At 44.9% G+C, this 26,766-nt stretch overlaps 1 protein-coding gene across 1 annotated transcript; it reads right to left on the bottom strand.

Moving 5' to 3' along the window:
- Positions 1-4: 4 nt before the first annotated feature.
- LOC309530415 (uncharacterized protein) lies at positions 5-26,766 on the bottom strand. The gene is made up of 6 exons (XM_082219370.1): positions 26,740-26,766; positions 25,108-25,600; positions 24,830-24,911; positions 24,095-24,177; positions 20,768-20,894; positions 5-1,047 (listed from the first exon to the last, which is right to left on the bottom strand). Exons 2-6 carry the CDS (start codon positions 25,507-25,509, stop codon positions 125-127), a joined length of 1,617 nt encoding a protein of 538 aa, XP_082075496.1. The 5' UTR covers positions 25,510-25,600; positions 26,740-26,766; the 3' UTR covers positions 5-124.

Raw genomic sequence — 26,766 nt, 5'->3', positions numbered from 1 at the left:
GATGGGAAGTGAGATCGGTACTCCTACTGAAGCTCTTTCCACATTCCACACACTGATGGGGTTTCTCCCCTGTATGAATTCTTTGATGGAATGTGAGTTTGCTGCTCTGACTGAAGCTCTTTCCTCATTCCACACACTGATAGGGTTTCTCCCCTGTATGAATTCTCTGATGGAATGTGAGTTTGCTGCTCCGACTGAAGCTTTTTCCACATTCCACACACTGATATGGTTTCTCCCCTGTATGAATTCTTTGATGAGAAGTGAGATGGCTACTATGACTGAAGCTCTTTCCACATTGCACACACTGATAGGGTTTCTCCCCTGTATGAATTCTCTGGTGGCAGGTGAGATCAGAGCTCGTACTGAAGCTCTTTCCACATTCCATACACTGATAAGGTTTCTCCCCTGTATGAATCCTCTGATGCCTAGTGAGATCGTAGCTATTCCTGAAGCTCTTTCCACATTCCACACACTGATAGGGTTTCTCCCCTGTATGAATTCTTTGATGGGAAGTGAGATGGCCACTCTGACTGAAGCTCTTTCCACATTCCACACACTGATAGGGTTTCTCCCCTGTATGAATTCTCTGATGGAATGTGAGTTTGCTGCTCCGACTGAAGCTCTTTCCACATTCCACACACTGATAGGGTTTCTCCCCTGTATGAATTCTCTGATGCCTAGTGAGATCGTAGCTCTTCCTGAAGCTCTTTCCACATTCCACACACTGATAGGGTTTCTCCCCTGTATGAATTCTTTGATGTTTAGTGAGAGAGGAGCTCTTCCTGAAGCTCTTTCCACATTCCACACACTGATAGGGTTTCTCCCCTGTATGAATTCTGTGATGCTTAGTGAGATCGGAGCTCTGACTAAAGCTCTTTCCACATTCCATGCACTGATAGTGTTTCTTTCCAATGAGAGTTTGCTGATGGGAAGTGGAATGGGAGCTCTGACTGCAGCTCTCTCCATACTCCAAATTTTTACATGGCTTCTCCTCCCTGGGGATTTTATCATGGTCACCTTTGTTGTTGATTTCCAATTCATCACAATCTGCAATGGAGACAAAAAGGGATTAGAGCCTCAGGAACAAATGGAGACGAACTGAAGGGAGTTGGGTGTATGATCATTATCTTTGACCTATTGGAAGATGGCGCCGGGTCAAGTCTCAACTGAGTCTCTGCTGCGTGAGTAGGAGCGCTAATGATCAAATTACCCTGATAAAAAGGCTCACCCTTTGATAATATCTGCCAACTTTTATCAGTAAAGGACTCCGGGAGCTGTCGGGTGGACTTTTAAATCATTAGCCGGCCTGTGAGGGTGAAGGTGAAGACGCTGACTTTCATATGTACAGGCAGTGAAATATAACCCCACTGCAAGTGCTGGTAGGCTCGAAGAAAATATTTATCACCTGAGTTGACGTTAAAATACTATCCCCCCTCTTTTCGATATCTGAACTATGGGATATGGGAAACGTCTTAGAGATTCTGAGGAGACAGTCCCCGTTCCCTTTCCGAGATCAAAGCAAACAAGGGTTGAACCATGTCACTTTAAAGAAGGGAGTAATCTACTGGATTGTTCCTACACGGTAGAAACTCAGAATCGTTTTAACCCTCTGATTGATTGCGTGTCAGCACTTAAAGACGAAGAGCAAATTATACCACAAATAACAAGCAATGTGACCAACAGTAAGAGTGTAGTCTCTCCTCAGAAGGAGGAATTGGCCCTTGGCACGGCCAACCATATGACATTTGAACAGTCCCATTTAATAATCAAAACCTTGCACTGTATAATCAAAAGACTAGATTATCTTTCGTCCCAGCTGCATAGCCTCCAACAAAAGCTAGTTACTGCTTCTCCAGCGTCAGCCGGTGTTAAGTCCTTTGAAGAGAGGAAGGGGACGAGGAGTTTGTCCTTAAATAACAAACGTACTGACAAATTTAAATACAACCTTAATCTTCAATTAGGTCATCAATCCTTGACTTTAACACCAAGGAAAGTGAGCCTAACTATACAAAATGGAGACCCAAGATGGAGAACTCTGGGCAGTGCCAAGGAACTCCTAAAGGTGCTTTTAAATATGGAGGCAACACAAATTGATCTTTGTGCAGTCCTCCCCCTTGTCCATCACCATAAATCCCAGAGTCCTGCTTGCGTTCCAATCCACAAAAATTCCCACCATCATATTACGAAGGAAAGCATTTTTGTTTCGCTGTGGGATAACTCCAACGAGAGCCTTTATAGACCCTACGCCTAAACCCCTACTGTTGGAGGCAATAACCAAAGAGGGCTCAAAATCTGCTAAACCCGATCCATCAGTGGACACCGGAGTGGGTGTTCTACCCCAGGAAAAGAGTCATGTGGCCCCCACTCCTCTAGCAAAGAATTATAACAATTCGGAAAGTGGCCTGACACCACCAGAAGAGATTGAACTTATTGCCTCCTTTGCAGATTTACCAGTGGTGGAACAAAAAGAAATTATTAATAGGCTGGAATCGCTTAAAACCCAGCTTATTAGGAAGCTCAGCACCAGAACACCCACGTACAGCGAACATGACATCCTAGAAGAACCAGATCATATGGATCTCGAAATATCTAATGCTAAACGTATGTCAGTAATGGAGGATAAGATACAATCCCAAGAAGCAATTACCAGTCCTTCCCTCCAACCAGAACAACCCTCAGTGCTCTTAATAGATTTACATGACCGTCCCTCGATAAACATACCTGAAGAAAGCAGCACACAACAGGAAAAATCCCCTTCTACACATTCATTGATGCCAGACCTGGAGCCATTATATAGCACTGACCAATCAAGAGAAGAGGTGCATTTGCCAACCTTCCCAAATAGCCCACTTGCCCAGCCTTATCCCTCATTGCGGAGTATTATGGATTCAACAGCAAGACCAGTGATGGAACTGATTGAAGATCCAACAGGCCACATAAATAAAGTAGCCCAAAAGACCAGTAGCAGGCTACAGAGAGACCAAACCTCAGACGAGAAAGCTGGACCAAACTGGGTGGCCCACCAAACTCTTTTGGAAAAGGGGTCCTCCCCTGCTCAGGGGCCTACTCCTAGTAGATCGAGTGGCCAAGTTCAACAGTCAGATGACCTTGTAAATCCTCCCACTCAGCTTTTACGAGAGGTTTTTCATCAGAGGAAGATAACTGATTTCTTTACTGGCTCCCCTCTTCACGTATTAAAGTTGAGCCAACCTTCCGAATGACAGTCAATTGGAGGAACGAGGAAACCCCAGCTTTCAATATTAAGTTGGATGGAAAAGTAAAAAATTAGATCCAGAATTCCAAAAATATAGAATCATAGAATCATAGAGTTGGAAGAGACCATAAGGGCCATCGAGTCCAACCCCCTGCCAAGCAGGAAACACCATCAGAGCACTCCTGACATACGGTTGTCAAGCCTCTGCTTAAAGACCTCCAAAGGGGGAGACTCCACCACACTCCTTGGCAGCAAATTCCACTGTCGAACAGCTCTTACTGTCAGGAAGTTCTTCCTAATGTTTAGGTGGAATCTTCTTTCTTGTAGTTTGGATCCATTGCTCCGTGTCCGCTTCTCTGGAGCAGCAGAAAACAACCTTTCTCCCTCCTCTATGTGACATCCTTTTATATATTTGAACATGGCTATCATATCACCCCTTAACCTCCTCTTCTCCAGGCTAAACATGCCCAGCTCCCTTAGCCGTTCCTCATAAGGCATCGTTTCCAGGCCTTTGACCATTTTGGTTGCCCTCCTCTGGACACGTTCCAGTTTGTCAGTGTCCTTCTTGAATTGTGGTGCCCAGAACTGGACACAGTACTCCAGGTGTGGTCTGACCAGAGCAGAATACAGTGGCACTATTACTTCCCTTGATCTAGATGCTATACTCCTATTGATGCAGCCCAGAATTGCATTGGCTTTTTTAGCTGCCGCGTCACACTGTTGGCTCATGTCAAGTTTGTGGTCAACCAAGACTCCTAGATCCTTTTCACATGTACTGCTCTCAAGCCAGGTGTCACCCATCTTGTATTTGTGCCTCTCATTTTTTTTGCCCAAGTGCAATACTTTACATTTCTCCCTGTTAAAATTCATCTTGTTTGTTTTGGCCCAGTTCTCTAATCTGTCAAGGTCGTTTTGAAGTATGATCCTGTCCTCTGGGGTGTTAGCCACCCCTCCCAGTTTGGTGTCATCTGCAAATTTGATCAGGATGCCCTTGAGTCCATCATCCAAGTCGTTGATAAAGATGTTGAATAAGACCGGGCCCAAGACAGAACCCTGTGGCACCCCACTAGTCACTCTTCTCCAGGATGAAGAGGAACCATTGATGAGCACCCTTTGGGTTCGGTCAGTCAGCCAGTTACAAATCCACTGAGTGGTAGCAGAGTCAAGACCGCATTTTACCAGCTTCTTTACAAGAATATCATGGGGCACCTTGTCAAATGCCTTGCTGAAATCAAGGTAGGCTACATCCACTGCGTTCCCTTCATCTACCAGGCTTGTAATTCTGTCAAAAAATGAGATCAGGTTAGTCTGACATGACTTATTTTTCAGAAATCCATGCTGACTATTGGTGATCACAGCATTCCTTTCTAGGTGCTCACAGACTGTTTGCTTAATGATCTGCTCCAGAATCTTCCCTGCTATTGATGTCAGACTGACTGGGCGGTAATTATTTGGGTCCTCTCTTTTCCCCTTTTTGAAAATAGGGACAACATTTGCCCTCCTCCAGTCTGCCGGGACTTCGCCTGTTCTCCAGGAATTCTCAAAGATGACTGCCAGTGGTTCTGAGATCACATCTGCCAGTTCTTTTAATACTCTTGGATGCAGTTCATCTGGCCCTGGAGACTTGAATACATCTAAACTAGCCAAATATTCTTGTACTATCTCCTTAGTTATTCTGGGCTGTGTTTCCTTTGCTGAATCATTTGCTCCAAATTCTTCAGGTCGGGCATTGTTTTCTTTATCGGAGAAGACTGAGGCAAAGAAGGCATTGAGGAGTTCAGCCCTTTCTGTGTCCCCTGTTTGCATTTCACCATCTTCTCCTCTGAGTGACCCCACAGTTTCTTTGTTCTTCCTTTTGCTACGAACATACCCATAAAAGCCTTTTTTGTTGCTTTTAACCTCTCTAGCAAGCCTGAGTTCATTCTGTGCTTTAGCTTTTCTGACTTTGTGTCTACACGTGCTGGCTATTTGTTTGAATTCCTCTTTGGTGGTTTCCCCCCTTTTCCATTTTTTGTACACATCCTTTTTTAATCTTAATTCAGTTAAAAGTTCTTTAGATAGCCACCCTGGCTTCTTTAGGCACCTTCCATGTTTCCGTCTCATTGGTATTGCCTGTCGTTGTGCTTTTACTATCTCCCTCTTAACAAACTCCCAGCCATCATGAACTCCCTTTCCTTTTAGTATTGCTGTCCATGGGATCTCACCCAGCACTTCCCTAAGTTTTATGAAGTCGGCTTTCTTAAAGTCAAGAAATTGAGTCCTAGTATGCTTGGCTGCTCCTTTCCGCTGTATTGTAAACTTCAGAAGAGCATGATCACTCGCGCCTAATGATCCATCCACTTCTACCCCACTAACCAGGTCATCAACATTGGTTAGGACCAGATCTAAAATGGCTGTTCCTCTTGTTGCTTCTCCCACTTTCTGGACAATGAAGTTGTCTGCAAGGCCAGTGAGGAATCTGTTTGACCTTATGCTCTTGGCTGAGTTTGACATCCAACAAATATCCGGGTAATTGAAGTCCCCCATTACTACTATCTCCTTTCCTTTTGCATGCTTGGCCATCTGTTCCAGGAAGGCATCATCTATGTCCTCCGTTTGGCTTGGGGATCTATAGTAAACTCCCACAATGAGGTCTCTGGCGCAAGCAGTCAATGTACAAGTCCAGTGTGGTATTGCGTCCATCAGGAGGGGTCCATGTGGAGTCCCTTTTTGTGTAACACTTTTTCGGTGGTAGTTGGTGGTCAGTGTTCTGTTGGGAGGGTGGTTGTTGTTCTCCAGTGGGTTGAGAGGTGTTGTGTTGTGAAGTTGTTGTTTGTTCTGATTTGTCTTGTTGTTGTGTGTGTTGGAAATACTCCTTCAGGCGTAAACGGCGGAAAAATGCTTCCAAGTCTCCGTAGAACTGGATCATGTGTGGGGATTTGGCAGGGCAGAATGACAGTCCACGTGAAAGGACTGATTCCTCGGCTGGGCTGAGGGCTTGCTGTGAGAAATTGACAATATTGTTGATCTTGTTTTGATTAGTAGCCTGTAGGTTGGAAAGGTTAGAGAGTTTCTTGTTTTTCTGTTTTTTCAGTAGTTCCAGTTGAGCGTGGTAAATGTTTTGTTTTCCTTTTGGAACTCTCGTATCTGAAGAAGTGTGCATGCACACGAAAGCTCATACCAAGAACTAACTTAGTTGGTCTTTAAGGTGCTACAGGAAGGATTTTTTTTATTTTGACTATGGCAGACCAACACGGCTACCTATCTGTAAATGAGGTCTCTGTTATTCTTCTCTCCCTTAATTTTGACCCAAATGCTCTCACTTTGGCTTTGAGGTTCTAAATCTTGGATCTCTTCACAGGTATACACATCCCTGACATATAACGCCACTCCTCCTCCTTTCTTGTCTGGTCTGTTTCTCTGAAATAGATTGTATCCCCCCATTATTACATTCCAATCGTGGGACTTATCCCACCAGGTTTCAGTGATGCCTATTATGTCATATTTAGTTTGCTGTACCAAGAGCTCAAGCTCATCTCGTTTATTTCCCATGCTTTGCGCATTAGTGTACAGACACTGAAGTCCATTAATCATTCCCCCGTGTCTCTTATTTAAGGATTTTTTCCTCCCACCACTAGGTCTGCGTGCTGTTTGCTCCATTTGGTCTATGACATTTGGATGATCATCTTCATTAATTGATAGACTCCTACCTTCAGGAGCATTGTCTCCCTCCCCCACATTAGTCAGTTTAAAGTCCTCCTGATGAGGTTTCTGAGATTTTTGGCAAAAACATTTCTCCCAACCGTTGTGAGGTGCAGCCCATCGCTTGCCAGAAGTCCGTCTTCAAGAAACTGCAGTCCGTGATCTAAGAATCCAAACCGTTCCTGTTTACACCATTTGCGAAGCCAGCTGTTCACTTCCACTATTTTTCCCTCTCTCCCTGGGCCACGTCGTTCAACTGGGAGGACAGATGAGATGACAATTTGTGCATTTAGTTGCTTCAATTTCCTGCCGAGAGCCTCGTAGTCTCTTTTGATCTTCTGGAGGCTATTGCTTGCAGTGTCATTGGTTCCCACATGAACCAAGAGGAAGGGGTATTTGTCAGTGGGTTTTATGATTCCTTGCAGTCGTTCAGTTACATCTTGGATCTTAGCCCCGGGGAGACAGCACACTTCCCGAGACATCTTGTCAGGCCCACAGATCACTGCTTCTGTTCCCCTCAGTAGGGAATCCCCTATCACCACTACACGCCTCCTCTTAGGTTTGGTCGGGGTTCTTCCGTGAGCTGTCCGTTCCAAGGTAGCCTGCACATTCCCTGAGGACTGATTTTGCTGCTCGTCTTCATATACTTGATCCCATTGTTTTACTGATTACAGTTTAGAAATTATTTATTGTAACTATTGAGTGGACTCTTTAAACTTTTATATATTGAGTGGACTGTTTAAACTTTTATATATTGATATTATTATTTTATACTACTATACTAATAATTGTTGAATGTTACTTTTTGATGAAGGTTGCTTATTTTAAAGTTTTATTATCACATTATTGTATTGCATTAGATTGTTATAAGAGGTACATTTTTTGTTTCTTCAGCTTGTAAACCGCCTTGAGTATTGTAAGGTAGAAAGACGGTATACAAATTAAAAATGATGATGATGATGATGACTGTAATGAGGGAGAGATCCTCAAATGGAGTCTGCTCTTCGTCTTCCATGCTAGGGGAGAGGACCTCAAAGCGATTGTGTATTTCTAAACAATCAGAGTGAACCCTGGGCCTCCTACTTCTTTGAGTCACGTTTCTCCATATATCTGGCTCCTGTGTTGGTGAACTAGCCTCCTTCTCAGGGGAGTCCCCTGTCTCCTCCTTGGTGGGGACGGTGTGCTCTGTTGCTTCCAAGAAGAGCTCCAGCTCTCTAATTCTTTGGAGCGTAGCTACACGTTCCTCCGGTTGCTGGACTTTGTCTTTTAAAAGGGCAATCAACATGCAATTGCTGCAGGTAAAGCTGCCTGCAACCTTTGGCAAGATGGCAAACATTGCGCAGGAATCACAGGCGACTGCAGCTGTTCCCTCCCCTTCCATCTTGAGATCGTGTCGTTGGGGTTGGCTACAGAGGTCCTCCATCATAAAAAGCTTGAAGACAGGACAAATAACTTCCCCCACAAAAAAAACCTAGGTCTCCCCCAACAAACGTTTGAGACTAGCTCCCCTAAATCTAAAAGATGGGTATAACTGCGCGCGCCCTGCAAACTCTGATAAGCTCCTCCCACAGCTAATCCCCTGCCTCAACAGAAACCCTGCCCCCTCTGACCTTTGCACAGGGAAAACAGCTAATCAGCCACAAAGAAACACACACACACAAGAAAACCCTTTTTGCTCCTTCTTCAACTGCTGCCCTGCAAACTCTGATAAGCTCCTCCCACAGCTAATCCCCTGCCTCAACAGAAACCCTACCCCCTCTGACCTTTACACAGGGAAAACAGCTAATCAGCCACAAAGAAACACACACACACAAGAAAACCCTTTTTGCTCCTGCAAACTATATTAATTCCTTTCTTATCATACTATTACAAGAAACTTGGGTGGAGGAGGAAATTGAGTTAAATGGCTTTGAGTTTATATGTCTGCCTGCTAGTCCGTCAACGAATGGTGGCCACCCCAAAGGTGGCCTTACAATTGGTATCTCCCGTAAACTTCGGGCCAAACTTTCACTAGTGCATGTATTACCGCCTTATGCTATTACCGGACTGATCTCTGGTGGAAACTTCTCTTTATTGGTTACAAATGTCTATTTCCCGCCGGGAATTCATATTTCCCGCCGGGATTCCATAGAGGATATTTTTACTTTCTTGTTATCTTAAATATCCTAACGTCCCCTCCATTACTGGGGGCGATTTTAACGCTCGGATAGCCTCAAATCGGGAGGCTCTTATACAGTCTAAATGGTGGTTCGACCCCGGCGCTCAAACCTACGATCTAGTATATATCCCCACTAGAATATCAAAGGATGCAAAAGTCAATAAGGCGGGAGTGATGCTTTATCAGATGACTTTACGCCTTAATTTAATTATATTAAATGGCAGGTGTCCTCCAGACATACCAGGAGAGTTCACCCACCTGGGGTTAAAATCAAACAGTGTTCTTGACTATGTATTGGTTTCCCGGGATCTATTTTTGAATGTCACCTCTTTTAAAATTGATAATGCCCGATTTAGTGACCATCTTCCCCTGACAACCAAGTTATGTGTTGACTGGCAGATGCTCGAGTGCTCCCACCCAATCCCGGTGATTGTGGAGCCGTCCACTAAAACAAAGGGGATTAGATGGTCCCCTGCCCTCGCCCATAGATATACGGATTTTATCCGAGAAAAGTTTCCTGGCGAGCAGCCGGACGTAGGAATAGTCCCGCGTGATCCTATTACCTGTATGAATTTTTTTTCTTGCCTGATAGAAGTTTTAACTCGCTTTTTTACTTCTCCAACCTATGGAGTTAAAAACGATTATTTTAAATTTGGCGCCCCTTGGTTTAACTCTGCTTGTAAACTAGCCAGACTCCATCTACATACAATATATAATGACTATAAACTTTCCGGTGCGCTGGCCTTACCTCCATCTTATTCCTTGGCTAAAAAAGCATACAAACAGGCCCAGAAATCGGCCAAACGGGAATGGCATTTAAAACGCCGGCAGACTATAATTTCTGCCTCAAAATCTCATAACTCCCGGAAATTTTGGTCCTTGATAAAGGGAAGAAACACGAAATATCCCTTAACGGTGATCCCGGCCCCTACATGGGAGCAGTTCCTGAGAAAATATTTCTCAGTGGCAGAAGCTCCGGCCACTCACTGGAGACCTTCTAATCCCCTTCCCGTCTGGCCTAATACCGACCCTGCTGAAATCCTAGAATTGATAGCTGAGCTGAAAACTGGTAAGGCCCCTGGACCAGATTTGGTCCCCGTTGAGGCTATAAAGCTACATTCTGCATGGTGGGCAGGGATTTTAGCTAAAACGTTCGACGCAATAAATGCCACGGGCTTAATACCAGGAACGTGGAAGGAGGCCATTATAATTCCTATCTACAAAAAAGGCCCTCCCGGTGACCCAGGGAATTACCGGAATATCAGTCTGCTATCGTCCATTGGGAAAATATATGCCCGTTTTTTGCTGGCAAGGTTGATGAAGTGGTCAGTTGAGGCTGACCTGATTGGGCATGAGCAAGCTGGATTTAGATTAAACCGATCCACAACAGCAGGCAATTATTCTTTATCACTTAGCCCGGAAATACTCGACACCTCGACGGGGCCAACTTTGCGCAGCTTTCATAGATTTGAAAGCTGCGTTTGATAGTATTCTGAGGAAATTACTATGGGATAAACTTGCCTGCTGGGGAATAGATAGAAGGCTCCTGTGGCTTTTCTCCCAACTTCATGCCGGGTTCATGGCCAGGGTGCGATTATCCCCTGCTGGAGACCTAACTAACCCAGTGCCAGTAAATAAGGGTGTTCGTCAGGGTTGCATTTTAGCGCCACTTCTTTTTAACCTATTTATTAGTGATATGAGGAACCCATTAGCCGACTCACAAAAATTTATCCACACCCCTCGTATAGTAGATTATCGTTGTCCTTTACTTCTCTACGCAGATGATGCGGTACTACTCTCTTACTCCAGAGTGGGTTTAAGGAGGGCACTAAAGATTTTTGCGACATATTGCCATTCTAATCATCTGTCTATCAACCACACCAAGTCCAAAGTACTGATATTTTCAAGGAGTCGAAAACTTTATTCATGGAAATTGGAAGGCACGAAAATCGAACAAGTACATAAATTTAAATATTTAGGAATTTACTTTCAATATAATTTAGGGTGGAAAGCGCACGTTGAATACCTTCAAAACAAGACAAAAGCCCTAACACACTCCCTCCTCTGTTTTTTCTACTCTGAGGGGGCCTTATTTATCCCTGCGGCCTTGAAAGTGTATAGCATCAAAGTGATGGCCACAATGGCCTATGCTGCACCTTTATGGGCTGCCTTTGCAAACCTCTCACCTTTAGAGTCGCTTCAAAGCCAATTCTTACGCCGACTTCTAAAATTACCAACATGCGTAAGTAATGCGGCTATTCGTTTAGAAATGAAGATCCCCTCAGTGGAGTTCTATAGAGGAGAGTTTTGATTTATTGGATATCCCTATGGCATAAACTCCCGAACCACTATCTCATTCAATGCATGTGGCGGGATGACTTTACAAATTTGTGGTCAGGAAAAATCCATGCCAAATTGCTGTCCTATGAGATCTCGCCCACTGAATTGCTCAAACTGGATCTAAATGTGGCAAAAAGGTGTATAAATCAAAGGCTGGATGATGCGGAGCTATACCAAAATTTCTTAGCTGGTGGTGGAGTCTGCTCGCCGTTAAATTTTGGCATAATCCCTATCTACCGTGCTCCATCCTACTTAACATCGCTTATGGCCGCGTCTCACCGATATGCCTTCATTAGAGCTAGGTTCAATGTTTTTCCAACAAATGTCCCGAGACATATATCCACTAAGGGCCAAGACCCTTCAATGTGTGCTTGTGATATGAAAACATCTGAATCTCTACAGCATGTCATGTTTATCTGCCCCATATACAGTTCAGCTCGTGCTAGCATACTAAACTCCATAATCCAGCCTATGGCTGACAAACCAGTAGACCTACAGCTTGCCTGGGTTCTTCAAGATGTGGATCCTTATATTACCCTACAGGTTGCTAAATTCCTAACAGCCGTCCTCTCGTACAAGAGACGGAATGGAATGTTAGCCAATTATTGATAGTTATAAGAATTTTCTATAATAACACCAGATATTTATTTTAGCGTAGTGCCTAAATCTTAATCTTAATTTTTTTCTTTTGAATTGCTAATATCTGTCCTTGTGAGCTGTGAATTGTGTTATATTACTGGTGGCTTGTACGAGTCCACTGTTTTATATGATTTGTTTTGTTTTGTTGTGCTTTATGATGGGTGTAAAGCTGAATAAACATTTTCGTTCGTTCGATCATTATCTTTGTTGTTTGTCATTTACCAATATATTTATTATTAGATTTTTATGGATTATTGAATGTTGGTTTGTTTGATATACAGTACTGGCCCAAATTGTGGAAGCCTTTTGGAAAAAAGTGTATTTCAGAGGTTTGTTGGCTCAAAAAACCACTTATTTTGGAGTTATTTCATAAATATGTATATCAATGGAAAGATAATTTAATCAAGAATGTAATGCAACAAAATTTGTTCACTTCGCTGTATTCTATGAAAAGTTTTAGCCAAATAATAATTTTCATTGGTTTTTGCAGTTATTTTAAACATAACATTCAACTTATATATAATATAGAAAGCATTTGGCTACAACAGCCTGAAATTTTCCTCTTCCTCAACTAATGGTTTTCCCACTTATTATCCTATATTTCATTTTGGGATTATAATTATTATCTTTAAATCCTAATCATATATATTTTTTATAATATTTTTTATTGCATTTTTTTTCCAGATCAAGACACAAAGTCAGATATACAAAGAAACAAGAATAAAAAGAAAAGAAAAAAAATTCATCATTTCAGAACTTTTTTTCAGTCTTCTACCGGACTTCCCCACATCTCCCTCACCGTGCATTCTTAACAATAAAAATATCAGCAAATTATAACCTTGTTTCATGCATTGTTTTGTACTTTCAGATAGTTGCATTTTAAGTTTAAATTACTTATTATCAATTTACTCTAAAAACAAATATAATGTTATTTTAAACGTTAGTCCTCCCCCACAAACTGCTCTGCAGCTGGCACTGACAAGGTGCTCCATGCGAGACCAGGGAGAAGAGTCGGTGAAAGAAGACTGGAAGAAATTTAAAGACTATTTAAAGAAATACTGTAAAATTAATGAATGTTAGAAGGATGTTGGATAGAAACTAAGTGGTTTCCAGCTGTAATACTTTAGGAGACATGAAAATAGGATTATAAATGGGTAGAAGTTTAATGGTAAGGATTTGCTGAATTAACAAAGTGAACTGGAATACAAAGAAGGGAAGTATGAGGAGGTCGGAGGAAATAAGTGTATGGAAGTTATGTTATTGAAAATTAATGTGTGTTTTTAATTGTCTGTTATTTTGTATGTTTGTTTTTTGTTTTTACTTGTACTTTAAAAACTTTCAATAAATATTTTTTTTTAAAAAAAACACACAAGGTGCTCCATGGATCTGGAAATGCTCTGGGATGTTTTCCATAGTTGGCTAAAAACAGTGTTTGTTGGGTCGACGCAAGCACCACATTGTTATATACACTTCTACTTCCAAAAGCTGCATCAGCTTCCTCCAAAATTGTGAGGTAAATTGTGTCCCTCTGTCCGAAATCACTTGGAATGGCAACCCGTGCAGCTTGAACACGTGGTCAACAAACATCTGCGCAGTTTCCTGTGCTGAGGGCAGCTTTGGACATGGCACAAAGTGTGCCATTTTCATGAACAAGTCCACCACAACCCAGACCACTGTCTGTTTCCTGGAGGCTGGCAAGTCTGTGATAAAGTCCATCATAATCACCTCCCATGGTGCTTATGGAGTCGGAAGTGGCTGCAGCAGTCCAGCCAGCACTGCCCGTGGCGTTTTTGCTCACTGGCAAGTGTCACATGCCTTAACATACTCCTTAGCCTCTTCTCTCATTCTGGGCCACCAAAACCGTCTCCTTAGCTGATCTACGGTCTTGTACTATCCAAAGTGGCCCACTGTTGGGTTGTTGTGACACTGCCGCATGACTTGCGCCCGCAAGTTACCTTCTGGTATGTAGAGCGCCTCTCCCTTGAACAAGAGACCTTCCCTTTCAATGAATCCTTCAGTATTGTTCTGACCGCTCCATATCGCTGTCAGTTTCTCCGTATCGCTGTGCAAATTCATCTCCTTCTGGTTGTTGCTTAAACTCATCTACTCCGACAACAGGCGCCGCCACCACTTGCAACTGTTCTGGCTTCAGAATGTGTTTCAACTCTTGTTTCTGTTCTCTCTCCATGTACTCAGGTTTCCCAGACAAGGCGTCTGCCCTCTGATTCTGATGCCCTGGCACATATTGTATGTGGAAGTTGAAATGAGCAAAAAACTGCGCCCATCGGATTTGTCTCTGGTTTAGTTGTGTCACGGTCTGCCAGTATTCTAAGTTCTTGTGGTCTGTGCGCACCTCCACTTGGTGTTGTGCTCCTTCTAGGAAGTGCCTCCATGTCCCTAAGGCTTCCTTTATAGCTAGCAGTTATCTCTCCCAGATGGTGTAGTTCTGTTCTGAGGTGTTCAGCTTCCGAGAATGGAATGTGCACGCCCTCAGGTTGCCATGGCTATCTTCCTGAAGCAGCACTGCTCCTACCGCCCTTTCAGAAGCATCCGACTCCAGCACCATCAGTTGATAATGATCTGCATGGTACAGATACTCCTCTGCTGCAAACATCTCATTGAGCTTCTTGAATGCACGCTGTGCCTCCTCCGTCCAGGCAAATGGCTTCTTACCTCTCAATCAGTCCATGAGGGGCGTGGTGAGTTGCGCGTAGTTGGGCACAAACTTCCGGTAATAGTTAGCGAAGCCCAAGTGCCTCTGCAAGTCCTTCTTTGTCTTGGGCTTCTGCCACTCTAACACCGTCTTCACCTTCGCAGGGTCCATTTACATCCCATCGGGAGACATTCGATACCCCCAAAACTCCACTTCTCTCCTGTGGAACTGGCATTTCTCCAACTTGACGTGGAGCCTGTGTGCCCTCAGCCATCACAACACCTCCTTCACGTGTTGCACATATGCTTTAAGGCTCTCCAAGAAAATTAAGTGGTCATTGAGGTACAATAAGACCCATTTGTCTAAGAAGTCTGCCTACACGTGATTGATGAAGGCCTGGAAGGTGGCCATACCTGATTGCAAACCAAATGGCATGACTAAATACTCGAAAGTCCCATATCTGGAATTTGGTCAGGTTGCAGGATTTAAACTGAATAAATTAAAAACCAAGGTTTTAGAGAAAAATTTAACACCGATCGAGAGAGGTTTCAGAATGAGACAGGTTTGACAGTGGTTAAGAAAGTGAAATACCTGGGGATTAATATGACAGCAAAAAATGGGAATTTATTTAAAGACAACTATGAAAAATGCTGGGCCGAAGTGAAAAAAGATTTAGAAATTTGGTCAAACTTGAAGCTTTCACTGTTGGGTCGTATTGCTGCGATAAAAATGAATGTATTGCCTAGAATGTTGTTTTTGTTTCAAACATTGCAAATTGTGGACAAAATGGATTGCTTCAAGAAGTGGCAGAGAGATATTTCTAGATTTGTCTGGCAGGGCAAGAAGCCTAGAATAAAATTTAAGATATTAACTGATGCAAAAGAAAGGGGTGGATTTGCCCTGCCAGACTTTAAACTTTGTTATGAATCAGCAACCTTTTGCTGGTTGAAAGAATGGCTGCTTCTTGAAAATACAGACATTTTGGATTTAGAAGGTTTTAACAACGTATTTGGATGGCATGCATATCTGTGGTATGATAAGGTCAAAGCACATAAAGCATTCAAGAATCATATTGTCAGGAAAGCATTGTTTAATGTCTGGATAAGATATAAGGATTTATCGGAAAATAAAACCCCAAGGTGGTTGTCATTGATGGAAGCAAAAGCACAGAAAAAGCTCAATATGGAGGCCAAGTGGCCGAAATATTGGGAAATTCTGGAACAAGAAGGAGACAAATTGAAATTGCAGAGTTTCGAGAAATTAAAAAACAAAGTGAGAGATTGGGTTCATTATTATCAGATAATGGAGGCATATAATTTGGACAAGAAACTCAGCTTCCAGGTGGAAAAATCAAAACTAGAAACAGAACTGTTAGAACCCAAAACTAAGAATTTGTCAAGAATGTATAACTTGCTGTTGAAATGGAATACTCAGGACGAAACAGTGAAATCTGCTATGATTAAATGGGCACAAGATGTTGGACATAACATAATGATGGCTGACTGGGAACAGTTATGGACCACAGGTATGAAGTTTACGGCATGTAATGCCTTAAGAGAGAATATTATGAAAATGGTATACATGACCCCAGTCAAGCTTGCAAAAATCTATCATCTGCCCGATAATAAATGTTGGAAATGTAAAGAAACTGAAGGTACATTCTTTCACCTTTGGTGGACGTGCCCAAGGATGAAGGCTTTCTGGGAGACGATATATAATGAATTGAAAAAGGTATTTAAATATACCTTCTTGAAGAAACCAGAGGCCTTTCTCCTAGGCATAGTCGGCCAATTGGTGCCAAAGAAGGACAGAAATTTTTTTATGTATGCTACAACAGCAGCAAGAATACTCATTGCAAAGTATTGGAAGACACAAGATCTACCCACCCTGGAAGAATGGCAGATGAAGGTGATGGACTACATGGAACTTGCGGAAATGACTGGCAGAATCCGAGACCAGGGAGAAAAGTCGGTGGAAGAAGATTGGAAGAAATTTAAAGACTATCTACAGAAATATTGTAAAATTAATGAATGTTAGAACAGTGTTTCCCAACCGGTGTTCCGCGGCACACTAGTGTGCCGCGAGACGGTGCCCGGTGTGCCGTGGGAGGGAGGTGGGCAAGTCGGGCGGCGAGAGGCGGGGCGGCGGCGGCGAGGATCCGCGTCGAGCCGGGGGCGGCTCCGCGGTGGTGGTGCCGAGGTTTCTCTCTCCATTCTCCCCTCACACACACACACACAGGAAATAACACAGGATCAGCTGACAGGACCTGGCCAATGGGGCGGCGGCGGGGCAGCACGCGCAAAAGGGAGGAGCGTGAGACGGCGGCGGCGCAGGGCAGGAGGGCGGCGCATTGCGCGTGCTCAAACCCGCCCTCCGAGGCGCAGAGGGGAGCTGGGCAAGCGCCTTCTTCAACCACGCGCTCGTTTAAAAGTTTCTCTTTCAAAAAGGAAACGTGGGTTTCTTCCACCCCATTGGCTGCGACTCCGCCCACTCCGTCCTCCTCCCCCTCGCCCGCCCGCGGCGCCTCGCTCCTCAGCCTCCGCCATGTACCGCTCCCTCCGCTCCCTCCAGCGCCTGAGTTGCGCCAGGGGCGCCGCCGTCCACACGCGCCAGAGGGGCTCGCCAACCTGCAGCCGCCACGCGCAGCCACGGAGGATGGCGAGCGGTGCCCCCCCGCTGCGCGCGCAATGGAGGGAGGGAGGGAGGTGCAAGGGCGTCAGAGGTGACCTTTGCCGGCCTCTTGCGGGACAGGCGCCTCCTGCGCAGCTGAGGGGAAGAGGCGGCGGAGGATCGGGCCCCTTCCCGCCTCCCGCCTTTGTGGGCCGGACATGGCCTCAGGGTTCCCTCCCTCTCTCCACATATATAAATTGGCTTTTATTATTAGTGCTTTCGCATTCCTTTTTCTCCCTCCCAGGAGCTCCGGTGGGGGGGCGGGCGGGGCTCCCCGCCATTTACCCCCCACAACAACCCTGTGAGGGAGGCCGGGCTGAGAGGATTCCAACCCGCGTCCGCCCCCGCTGCTTCCTTCAAGTGGCGTCCTGGGCGAGGACAACATTTGACGGCCCCTCCCTCAAATATCCCTCATTTTCGCAATAATTCATTTTGGTACAGCTGCTTTTTCCAACGGATCTGTTCAGTGTTGTTATTTGCGCCCCTCTGCCGCCAGCAGCGTCCCAAATCCAGCGCTGCTCCCCTCCTTAGGATGCCAAGCACTCTGAATTGGGAAGTGGCCCCCTTGGGAAGAGGGAGGCTTGCCTCCAAGTAAAGATGAATATGAAAGTACCTTGTTTTTAAGGGCCTGTGGTGGTGGTGGCTGTTTAACATCCAAGGCTCACAACACAAAAACACAAAACTACATTACATGGGACAGTGGTACCTCGGGTAACTGAGGCTTCAGGTTACAGACTCCACCAACCCAGAAATATTACCTTGGGTTAAGAACTTTGCTTCAGGATGAGAACAGAAATCATGCTCCAGCATTCAATTTTTTTTATAATAATCTAAAAAAGTTAACTACAGCTTTGAAACTTCCCAGGAGAGGCCGCCCAGCGCGGGGCTCTCGCCGTCTGCCTGCCTGGCTGCCTGCGAGCTCGGCGGGCAGCGCCTCCGTCCGCAGCGCCCGCCTCGCTGCTCTCATTCCCTGCCCCTGCCAAAGCTCACCCAGCCAAGCCGCGCTCTCCTTCCTGCCTCGCTTTGCTGCCTCCTCCCCCCCCCACCCCCAAAGCTTGGAGGTTCCCCGGCGCCAGCCCGCAGGTTTGACCCCCTTCTCACACCTGTTCGCGCTCCTTGCACGGAATGGGGCGGATGGGGAGGAACAGGGCTCGCCGCTGCCTCCGCTCCCCCTCCCCCCCTCCCCTCCTCCGCCGGCGGTCCCGCGATTCTTGGCTTTTTGGCGGTTGGCACAGAAGGAAGGCAAGGGGGGGAATTGAAACTTACACTTTCGTGCGTCCCTCCCGGCGTGACGCTGCGCGCTGACGTCACGGGGCTGTGGTGTGCCTCGAGATTTTTTTCATGAAACAAGTGTGCCTTTGCCCAAAAAAGGTTGGGAAACAGTGTGTTAGAATGATGTTGGATAGAAATTAAGTGGTTTTCAGCTGTAATACTATAAGGGAATATGAAAAATGGATTACTAATAGGTAAAAATTTAACGTTACAATAGCTTAAGATTAAAGACTAGGATAAACAAAGAGGGTAAGGATTTGCTGAACCAACAAAATACAAAAAAGGGAGGCGTGTGAGGAGGTCCGGGAAATAAGCTAATGAAAAAAAGTAATGGAAAGAATGAGTTGTTTTTAACCATTTTTATTTTGTATTTTCTTACTTTTCTTACTTTTTTATTTTTATTTTGTAATACTTGGAAAACCTTAATAAATATCTTATAAAAAAAAGAAAGTCCCAGACTAGTCAGACTAGTAAAGGCAGGAAAAGGTGCACAACAGCAAGTGATGATGAATGGAGAGACTGTCCCTGCATGACAGAAGAAAATCATCTGGGTGTATACAAGATGACATGACGCAATGTAATGTGAAGCTGAGTGCAAGGACTGGTCTAAATGTTAGATTTCTAAGGGAAAAGCCACTGTTATATCTCAAGCCAAGATTGAAAAGATTAAACTGGGCTAAAAGCCATGTTAACTGGACAGTGGAACAATGGGACAGTGTTATTAGGAGCAATGAGACCAAAATCTCCTCGCTTGGTAGTGATGGCATGAAATATGCAAGGAGAAGATTCGGAGAAGATTTACATCCTACATGCATTACATTGACTTTGAAACACCCAGATAGTGTGATGATCTGGGGTTGTATGACAGCAAAAGGAGTGGGCAGAATTTGCATCAAAAATGGGAATGTAAATGCTTTAAAAACATAAATGAAATACTTGAGCCCAAACTGAAGTGTTCCACATATGATCTTTTCCCAGATAGTTAAGCGTTTATATATATTTCTATAAATAATTATTTATTTATTTTATACTTCAACAGGATTCAGCTCCATGTCATGTTGCTGCTGTGTGCAAAAGGTGCTTTCAAGATAAAGATATTCCACTGCTTGAATGGCCTGGGAATAGCCCAGACCTTAACCCAAGTGAAAGTCTATAGAGCCGCCTAAAGAAACTTGTTAGTCAGAAGCAACCCAGCAATAAAGTCCAATTAACAGAGGCAATAATTTAATCTTGGTTTCACTTTATTACATCTGCAGAACTAAAAAACTTGGTTCACTCCATGGGAAGGCATTGTAAGTCCGTTAAGTAAAGCTATAAGTATTATTTGACATAGTGAGAATTTTTGTATATCTCCTTTTTTCTATGTATTTCACTTTTCTTCTTTATGACTGCTGTTCTAATAAATAATCCTTTATAAATGTTATTGCATTACATTCTTCATTTTATTATCTTTCCATTGATGTATAACGTTATGGTATTATTCCCCCAAAAAGTGGTGTTATAAGCCATCAAACCTCAGAAATACATTTTCCCCAAAAGGTTTCTACAATTTTGGCCACTAGTGTAAGTTGTTCATTTTAAAGTTAATGTACTTTTTATATTGGATCAGATTGTTATTATTAATGTTTCATATATATATATATGTGTGTGTGCTGGAAGATAGGCAGGATATAAATAAAAAATATTATTATTATTATTATTATTATTATTATTATTACTTCTACTACTACCTGAGATTCAATCAGCCTGGCTCTTCTCTGGGGCAGATGTTGTTTGGCCCAGTCATGGCATCCCCTCCATCTCCAGTGTCAGTCATCTCTTTGGTCAACCCAAGACTGACAGCAGCAAAATCAAAAACAGAAAACCTGACAGAAGCTACTTATCTTTCCTAACAACTCTGAAGCTGACATGTAAGATGCCTGGGCAGTTCAGATCAGCCCAACTGTGGTTGAAGGAGGCAGAACTGGAGGAAGATTGTTCACAGAAAAAACCTGTAATTTACTGATTCTAGTAGGGGGGTGTAAGGTTCCCAGGTGTTGTAGGGGGCGCTGTTGAGCTCTGTGGAAATATATGAAGTTTGTCACATAGAGGTATTTTTTGAATTTCCAGGCAGATAGGGCGATCCCATAGGGAGCCTTACCAAGAGAGGCCACGATCCCACGATTCTCCTCCATGACGTCCTTATGCATCGCTCTCTGGTCAGGATCCAGCAACGCCCACTCCTCGTCCATGAAACGAACAGCGACATCTTCAAAGCACACTGGACCCTGAAAGAAAAAGGGAAATGTCCTCCCCTGAGACAGCAGAAATATGATCTGCTCTACAATGCTCTGTGGTTTCCTTCCTGTAAATTGTGGTGTTGTTTCAATAGGATTCCTTTGCTGCACATTTTAATTCTGGATGCCTATTTTGACATTTTAATTGAATTATTTCATTAATTATGGGTATTCGTCTTTTTGCAAATAGGTGGTACTCCAGCTTATGTTTACGTTATTCTGCCTACGCAAGCATTCCAGTTTCACCGATGGAAGGATCCACTTTCTCCTCTCCTTGTGAGTTGTTCTGGGAAGGTTCCCTCCCAATGCCCTAGAGCTGAATTCAAGGGGTTCATGGGGGCATGGAGAGGGGGAGGAATGGGGGGCAGGCCCCATTTTGCAGCGGATGGCGCTGGTTAGGTGAATCCTGGCCACTATTTGTCATCGTCTGTCCGCTGCTTAGAAGCCTATTTTAGCACTCAGTGGTGAATATAGAAATACAAGAAGCCTAGTTTGGATGGCCATCTGTCTTGGGTGATCTAGCTGAGACTCCTGCAATGCAGGGGGTGGGACTTGATGACCCTTGGGGTCCCTTTCAACTCTAGGATTCCATGAAAACTGCAACTACAGATGTATCGTACTGGCAATATTCAGAAGCCTCGTGTCACAGAGTTATATGGGCAGGAAATCCCACACTTCACAGCTGGAGCTGACTCTTTCTTAGCAAGAACACGATATTCACAGACTTGGCTGAGTTTCAGGTCTCATGAGAACAGCAGCTCATTCCATGAGGGTCTGCCAGTTTGTATTGTCAATTAATGGACTAGTCTAGGTGGAAGTTTCTTTAGTGTGGAGGTATATGAAAAGTGAGATTATATAGTGCAAAGTTTCTTTAAGTGCTCTTGCAAAGAGGTGCTCTGTTGAGTATTTTGTTAGAGAGGTAGTAGTAGTAGTAGTAGTAATAATAATAATAATAATAATAATAATAATAATAATAATAATAATTTATTGTTTATACGCCGCCCATCTGGCTGGGCCTCCCCAGCCACTCTGGGTGGCTTCCAACAAAATATTAAAATACAATAGTGCAGCAAACATTAAAAGCGTCCCTAAACAGGGCTGCCTTCAGATGTCTTCTAGAAGTCTGGTAGTTGTTTATTTCATTGACAACTGGTGAGAGGGTGTTCCACTGCGTGGCTGCCACTACCAAGAAGGCCCTCTGCCTGGTTCCCTGCAACTAGACGTCTCACAGCAAGGGAACCCCAAGAAGATCTTTGGTGCTGGACCCCAGTGTCTGGGTGAAATGATGGGGGTGGAGACGCTCCTTCAGGTATACTGGACCGAGGCCGTTTAGGTTTGTTATAAAGCAGGGGTGCCCAAACTTTTTTCAAAGAAGGCCAGATTTGATGTAGTAAACATGTGTGAGGGCTGACCAAAGTTGCTGACCTTTTTTTCGGATTGAAATTGTTGGGCTTTAGGTCCCCAAAATGGACATTGGACCTGCCTGCTATAAAGTGTGGCTTTCAGGCCTGGGTTTATATATTTGAGTGGAGTTTATATATTATAGATACGATGATAAGATAAGTTAAAATAAAATAAGAAAAGATGAGATGATGATAAGATAAGATAAGGTTTATAAGATAGCTGTTTTGTGTAAATGTTTTTCTATAAGTGTTTTGCATATCAGTACTTCCTTCACAAAATAAATGGGGAGGTTGTCGGTTTGCATTTCTTAGAACAGAAAGTATTGATCTGATATGTAGAGCTCTTTCTTAAATACTATTACAAATCTGGAAGTGGAAGTAATAATAATAATAATAATAATTTATTATTTGTACCCCGCCCATCTGGCTGGGCTTCCCCAGCCACTCTGGGCGGCTTCCACAGAAACCAAAAAACACTAAAATATCATAGAATAAAAGCTTCCCTGAATAGGGCCGCCTTAAGATGGAAAGAATATACAGAATCCAGCTGAAATTAGAAGGTGCTTCCAGAGGTATTTCAAACAATTATACACACAAGAAAAGCAGAATGAAATGGACATTGATAAATTCCTGGAAATAAATGGACTACAAAAAATTTCTCAAGAAAATAAATTAATGCTTGTTTATAAAATAACGGATCAGGAAGTGCATTTCTTAGTACAGAAAGTCTTGATCTGATATGTAGAGCTCTTTCCTCTTCTAATTAATTCAAGAGGGCTCTGGAAGAAACAAGCAGAAAGTTCCTGGTGTTTGGGTTATTCCTTCGGAGAAAGTGAGTACAGTTGGTTTAAATTGGTTCTGTTATCTCTTCTGTAAGGTCAAGCTGACTATAATAAGAGGCCAGAAGGAGCCTGGGGTTCACTTTCTCTTTCTGTCTCGGTTCTTTCTGATGTTCTGTACACAGTACGCTTAGTGTTAAGGTTTAGACTTCTTATAAATTATGGTAAGAATTTATGTTAAGTCTGCTGCAACTGGATTTCTTATGGACAGTGCCAATCCTGAATGTATTGGATTTGTGACCATTATGCTCATTAGTCTTCAGTAGCACTAAAGCTTTGATGAATGAAATACAATTGCCTCTGGTCTATTTTTTGGAAATCCTGTAACATGTTTAAATTTTACTCTGCTAACTATATACTGGAGTTCTGCTCTGGATCAATATTGAGTAGAATTCCATGTCATGGTCTTCCTCCATGAAATCAGTTGCCGAGAGGCAAGGCCCCCGACTCCTCACAGCATTCCAAGTCCCCTCCTCTCTGGGGTTTCTGGCAAGTGATTGAACAGTGCGCCAGTGTGCAGCCTGCCTTTGCTCCTCCATTGTCAGATGTTTCCTGGCTCTGAGAGACAAGCAGGGAGGGTGGCTTCTGGCAGAAGGAGAGGGAGCCATCGGTGGCTCCTCCTTCTCCTGACTCACCTCTGCCTCTCGACCTTCCTCTCCCACGCGCTTCCTTCCTCATCTGCCTCTGATTCTGCACTGCATTCTGCCACAGAGTCTCCCAGCTCACTAAGCCCTGTTACCCCTTCAGCTTCTGACACCTCCTCTTCCCAGGCTTCTCCCTCTTCTCCCTCTGACCACCCATCCTTCCTCCACCTCCACTCCTTCGGCTCTGAGCCGTCTTCCCTTCCTGCTTCCCCGGCTGCTTCCTCCCACCATTCCTCTGTGCCCAACTAGTCCATGACATTGCTCCATCCCTCAGCCTCTGTCCCCACAAGGCAGCTTCCTCTGACCTGATCTGGTTCCACAGCTGCTGCTTCCCTTCTGCCCCCATGAATAGATGGATAAGGAGGTCCTGCTGGCATCATTCTGTCTCCTGCAAGAGAAAAAAGGTAATCAGGATGCCAGGAGTGCCTGCTTCCCTCACAGGTGAAACAGGGCATCTCTAACTATAGATGGGCCTTTGAGAAGCCTTACCTGCTGAGTGCATTAGGAACTTTGTGCCCATTTCATATGTTAGGTAAAGGTAAAGGGACCCCTGACCATTAGGTCCAGTTGTGGCCGACTCTGGGGTTGCGGCGCTCATCTCGCTTTATTGGCCGAGGGAGCAGGCGTACAGCTTCTGGGTCATGTGGCCAGCAGGACTAAGCCGCTTCTGGCGAACCAGAGCATCACATGGAAACGCCCTTCACCTTCCCGCTGGAGCGATATCTATTTATCTACTTGCACTCTGACGTGCTTTCGAACTGCTAGGTTGGCAGGAGCAGGGACCGAGCGACAGGAGCTCAACCCGTAGCAGGGATTTGAACCGCCGACCTTCTGATCAGCAAGTCCTAGGCTCTGTGGTTTAACGCACAGCGCCACCTGCGTCTCATTTTTCATATGTTAATTGTGCAAAAATACATCTCCCCTCCTCTGGACCCCTGTTCCCAACTGTCTCCCCCCAATACAAGATGAAAAGAACCCTCAGTCAAGTTGGAAAACCAACAGAATGAGACCAAACAGTGAAACACCACCTTCCTCCTTACCCAGCTGCCTCTCTCTGGTGTCCAACGGAGGCCTCTCTGCCTCACAGGACTCCAGATCCATTTCTGCAAAGAGATCCTTTCCCTGAAAAAGAAACAAGGATTCAAAACAGAGAATGTGGAGAAATACTAGAAAGAGAATGACAAGGACTTGAAGGGTGTGAGATCTCGTTCCATGGATGTCTTCTCAGAAAAAGGATGGGCCATCAGTAGAGCATTATGGGATGTTCTCCGTCCTGCTTGGAGCCCCTTGGGAGTATCCAGAGAAAGGTCTCTCTCACCTGCTTCCTCTCCTCTGCCTGACTCAGGAGGAAACCTTCGGCCAGGGCCACCGCCTGGGAACTGGTCTCCGCTCCACACTCCCTCACCCAGCTCTCCATCTCCGGGGGAAGGACAGTCAGGAACTGCTCCAAGATCACCAGGTCCAGCATCTCAGCTTTCGTGTGCCTTTCTGGTTTCAGCCACTGACGACAAAGGTGGTAGAGTCGGCTGCAAACTTCTCGGGGTCCTTTGGCCTCCTGGCAGCAGAACCTCCTGAACTGCTGGCTCTGCCCATCTGAGCGGAGGGCGTCCTCCTCACCCAGGATCTTCTGCACAGAGTTTTCCCAGAATCCCCCACTGCTTCCAATTTGGTTGGCATGGCCTCTTCTTGCTTCAGGGTGAGCTGAGTCTCGCACATTCATCTGTGCTCTCAGGAAGCCTCTGAGAGATCGAAAGGAACACTTTGGTCTTCTGCCAGGTTCTGTCCGTATTAATGTGAAGCTGTACCAAAACCTACAAAGCAAATACATTGTTCTGTTACAGAATCTGTAGGACGGGGGGGGGGGGAATGGTTCCCTGAGCAAGCATGGATTTCTGGGAACCAGGGCTGGACTGCACCACATCCCAGACCATGAGCTATCTTTTTTAGAAGAAAGAGGAGGAAGAGGAGACGAAATAAGTTTCTAGCCTTCTAGCAATGCAAAATGTGGAGGCCACTGAACGGATTAATGTGAGGTGGATCAGTCTGGTTTCTGCTGCCTTCCAGTCAATGCATGAAGTCAGAACTGACTGACGAGGAAGTCATTTGTATCTTGTGAATAATGGATGCTTGGCCGTAGTGGGTGTCCTCACCTGGGGGTCCTCGGGAGTTGCTCCCCCCACCCCCACTCCCCTGCTTCTGTCTCCTTATTTGCACTTGGACTCTCTGCTGCTCTCCAGGCAGACTCCTGGGGTGGGGTCCCTTTTTCTTTGCTCCGAAAAACCCCAGAGAGCCAAGTGGACGGGGCCAAAGACATTTCCCTTGAAATTTAGGTGGCTAATTTATTATGATTATTCTCTTAGATAGCTTAACACACAAAGCCATTGATCCCAAGGTCCCTGGAGGCTCAGTGAGTAGCAGCGCCCATTTCCGGCTGCTTTTCCAGCAACCATCCCTTTGGGAGAGAGAGGATGTGGTCCTGGGATGCCCTGCTCTGGGTTCGAGGGGATTGCTGCAGTGGCCTCCGTGGGGAGCTGCCCTGGGAGACACTGGGAAACTGGTCCCCAATGCAGCAGCCATACTTTCCTTCCTTTCTCCCCATGGGTGTTTTTTTTTGGGGGGGGGCTAGTCCACCTCCTTGTGCAGCTTTGGAAAACCACTTGCAGATGTTTTGCAGTGATGCTGAGCGACGTCACACAGAGTCAAAGTCCCAGGGAAATGAGATTTCGGGGGAGTCATTGTTTTTCTGAAGGGGGGGCGGAGGGCCAAATGAGTTTGGGACCCTCTGATCTGCAGGAAGGAGAGCGTGGCAGACCTGGCCCCTCCCTGGCAGGACCCTCTCCTCCCTGACTTGGGGTCCCCCCCTGCATGAGCAGATCAGGCCCCCCCCAGGCCCCCTCCCCTGCTGCAGCCCTGGGACCCCCACCAGATCCCAGAGAGAGAGGAGACTCACCAGATCCCAGGAGGGGAGAGCGAAGCA

Source organism: Podarcis vaucheri (assembly GCF_965113315.1).
Source record: "Podarcis vaucheri genome assembly, chromosome: 4".
Taxonomy (NCBI): domain Eukaryota; kingdom Metazoa; phylum Chordata; class Lepidosauria; order Squamata; family Lacertidae; genus Podarcis; species Podarcis vaucheri.
Note: the sequence above shows the minus strand (reverse complement) of the source record. Positions and strands in the feature narration are given on the sequence as shown.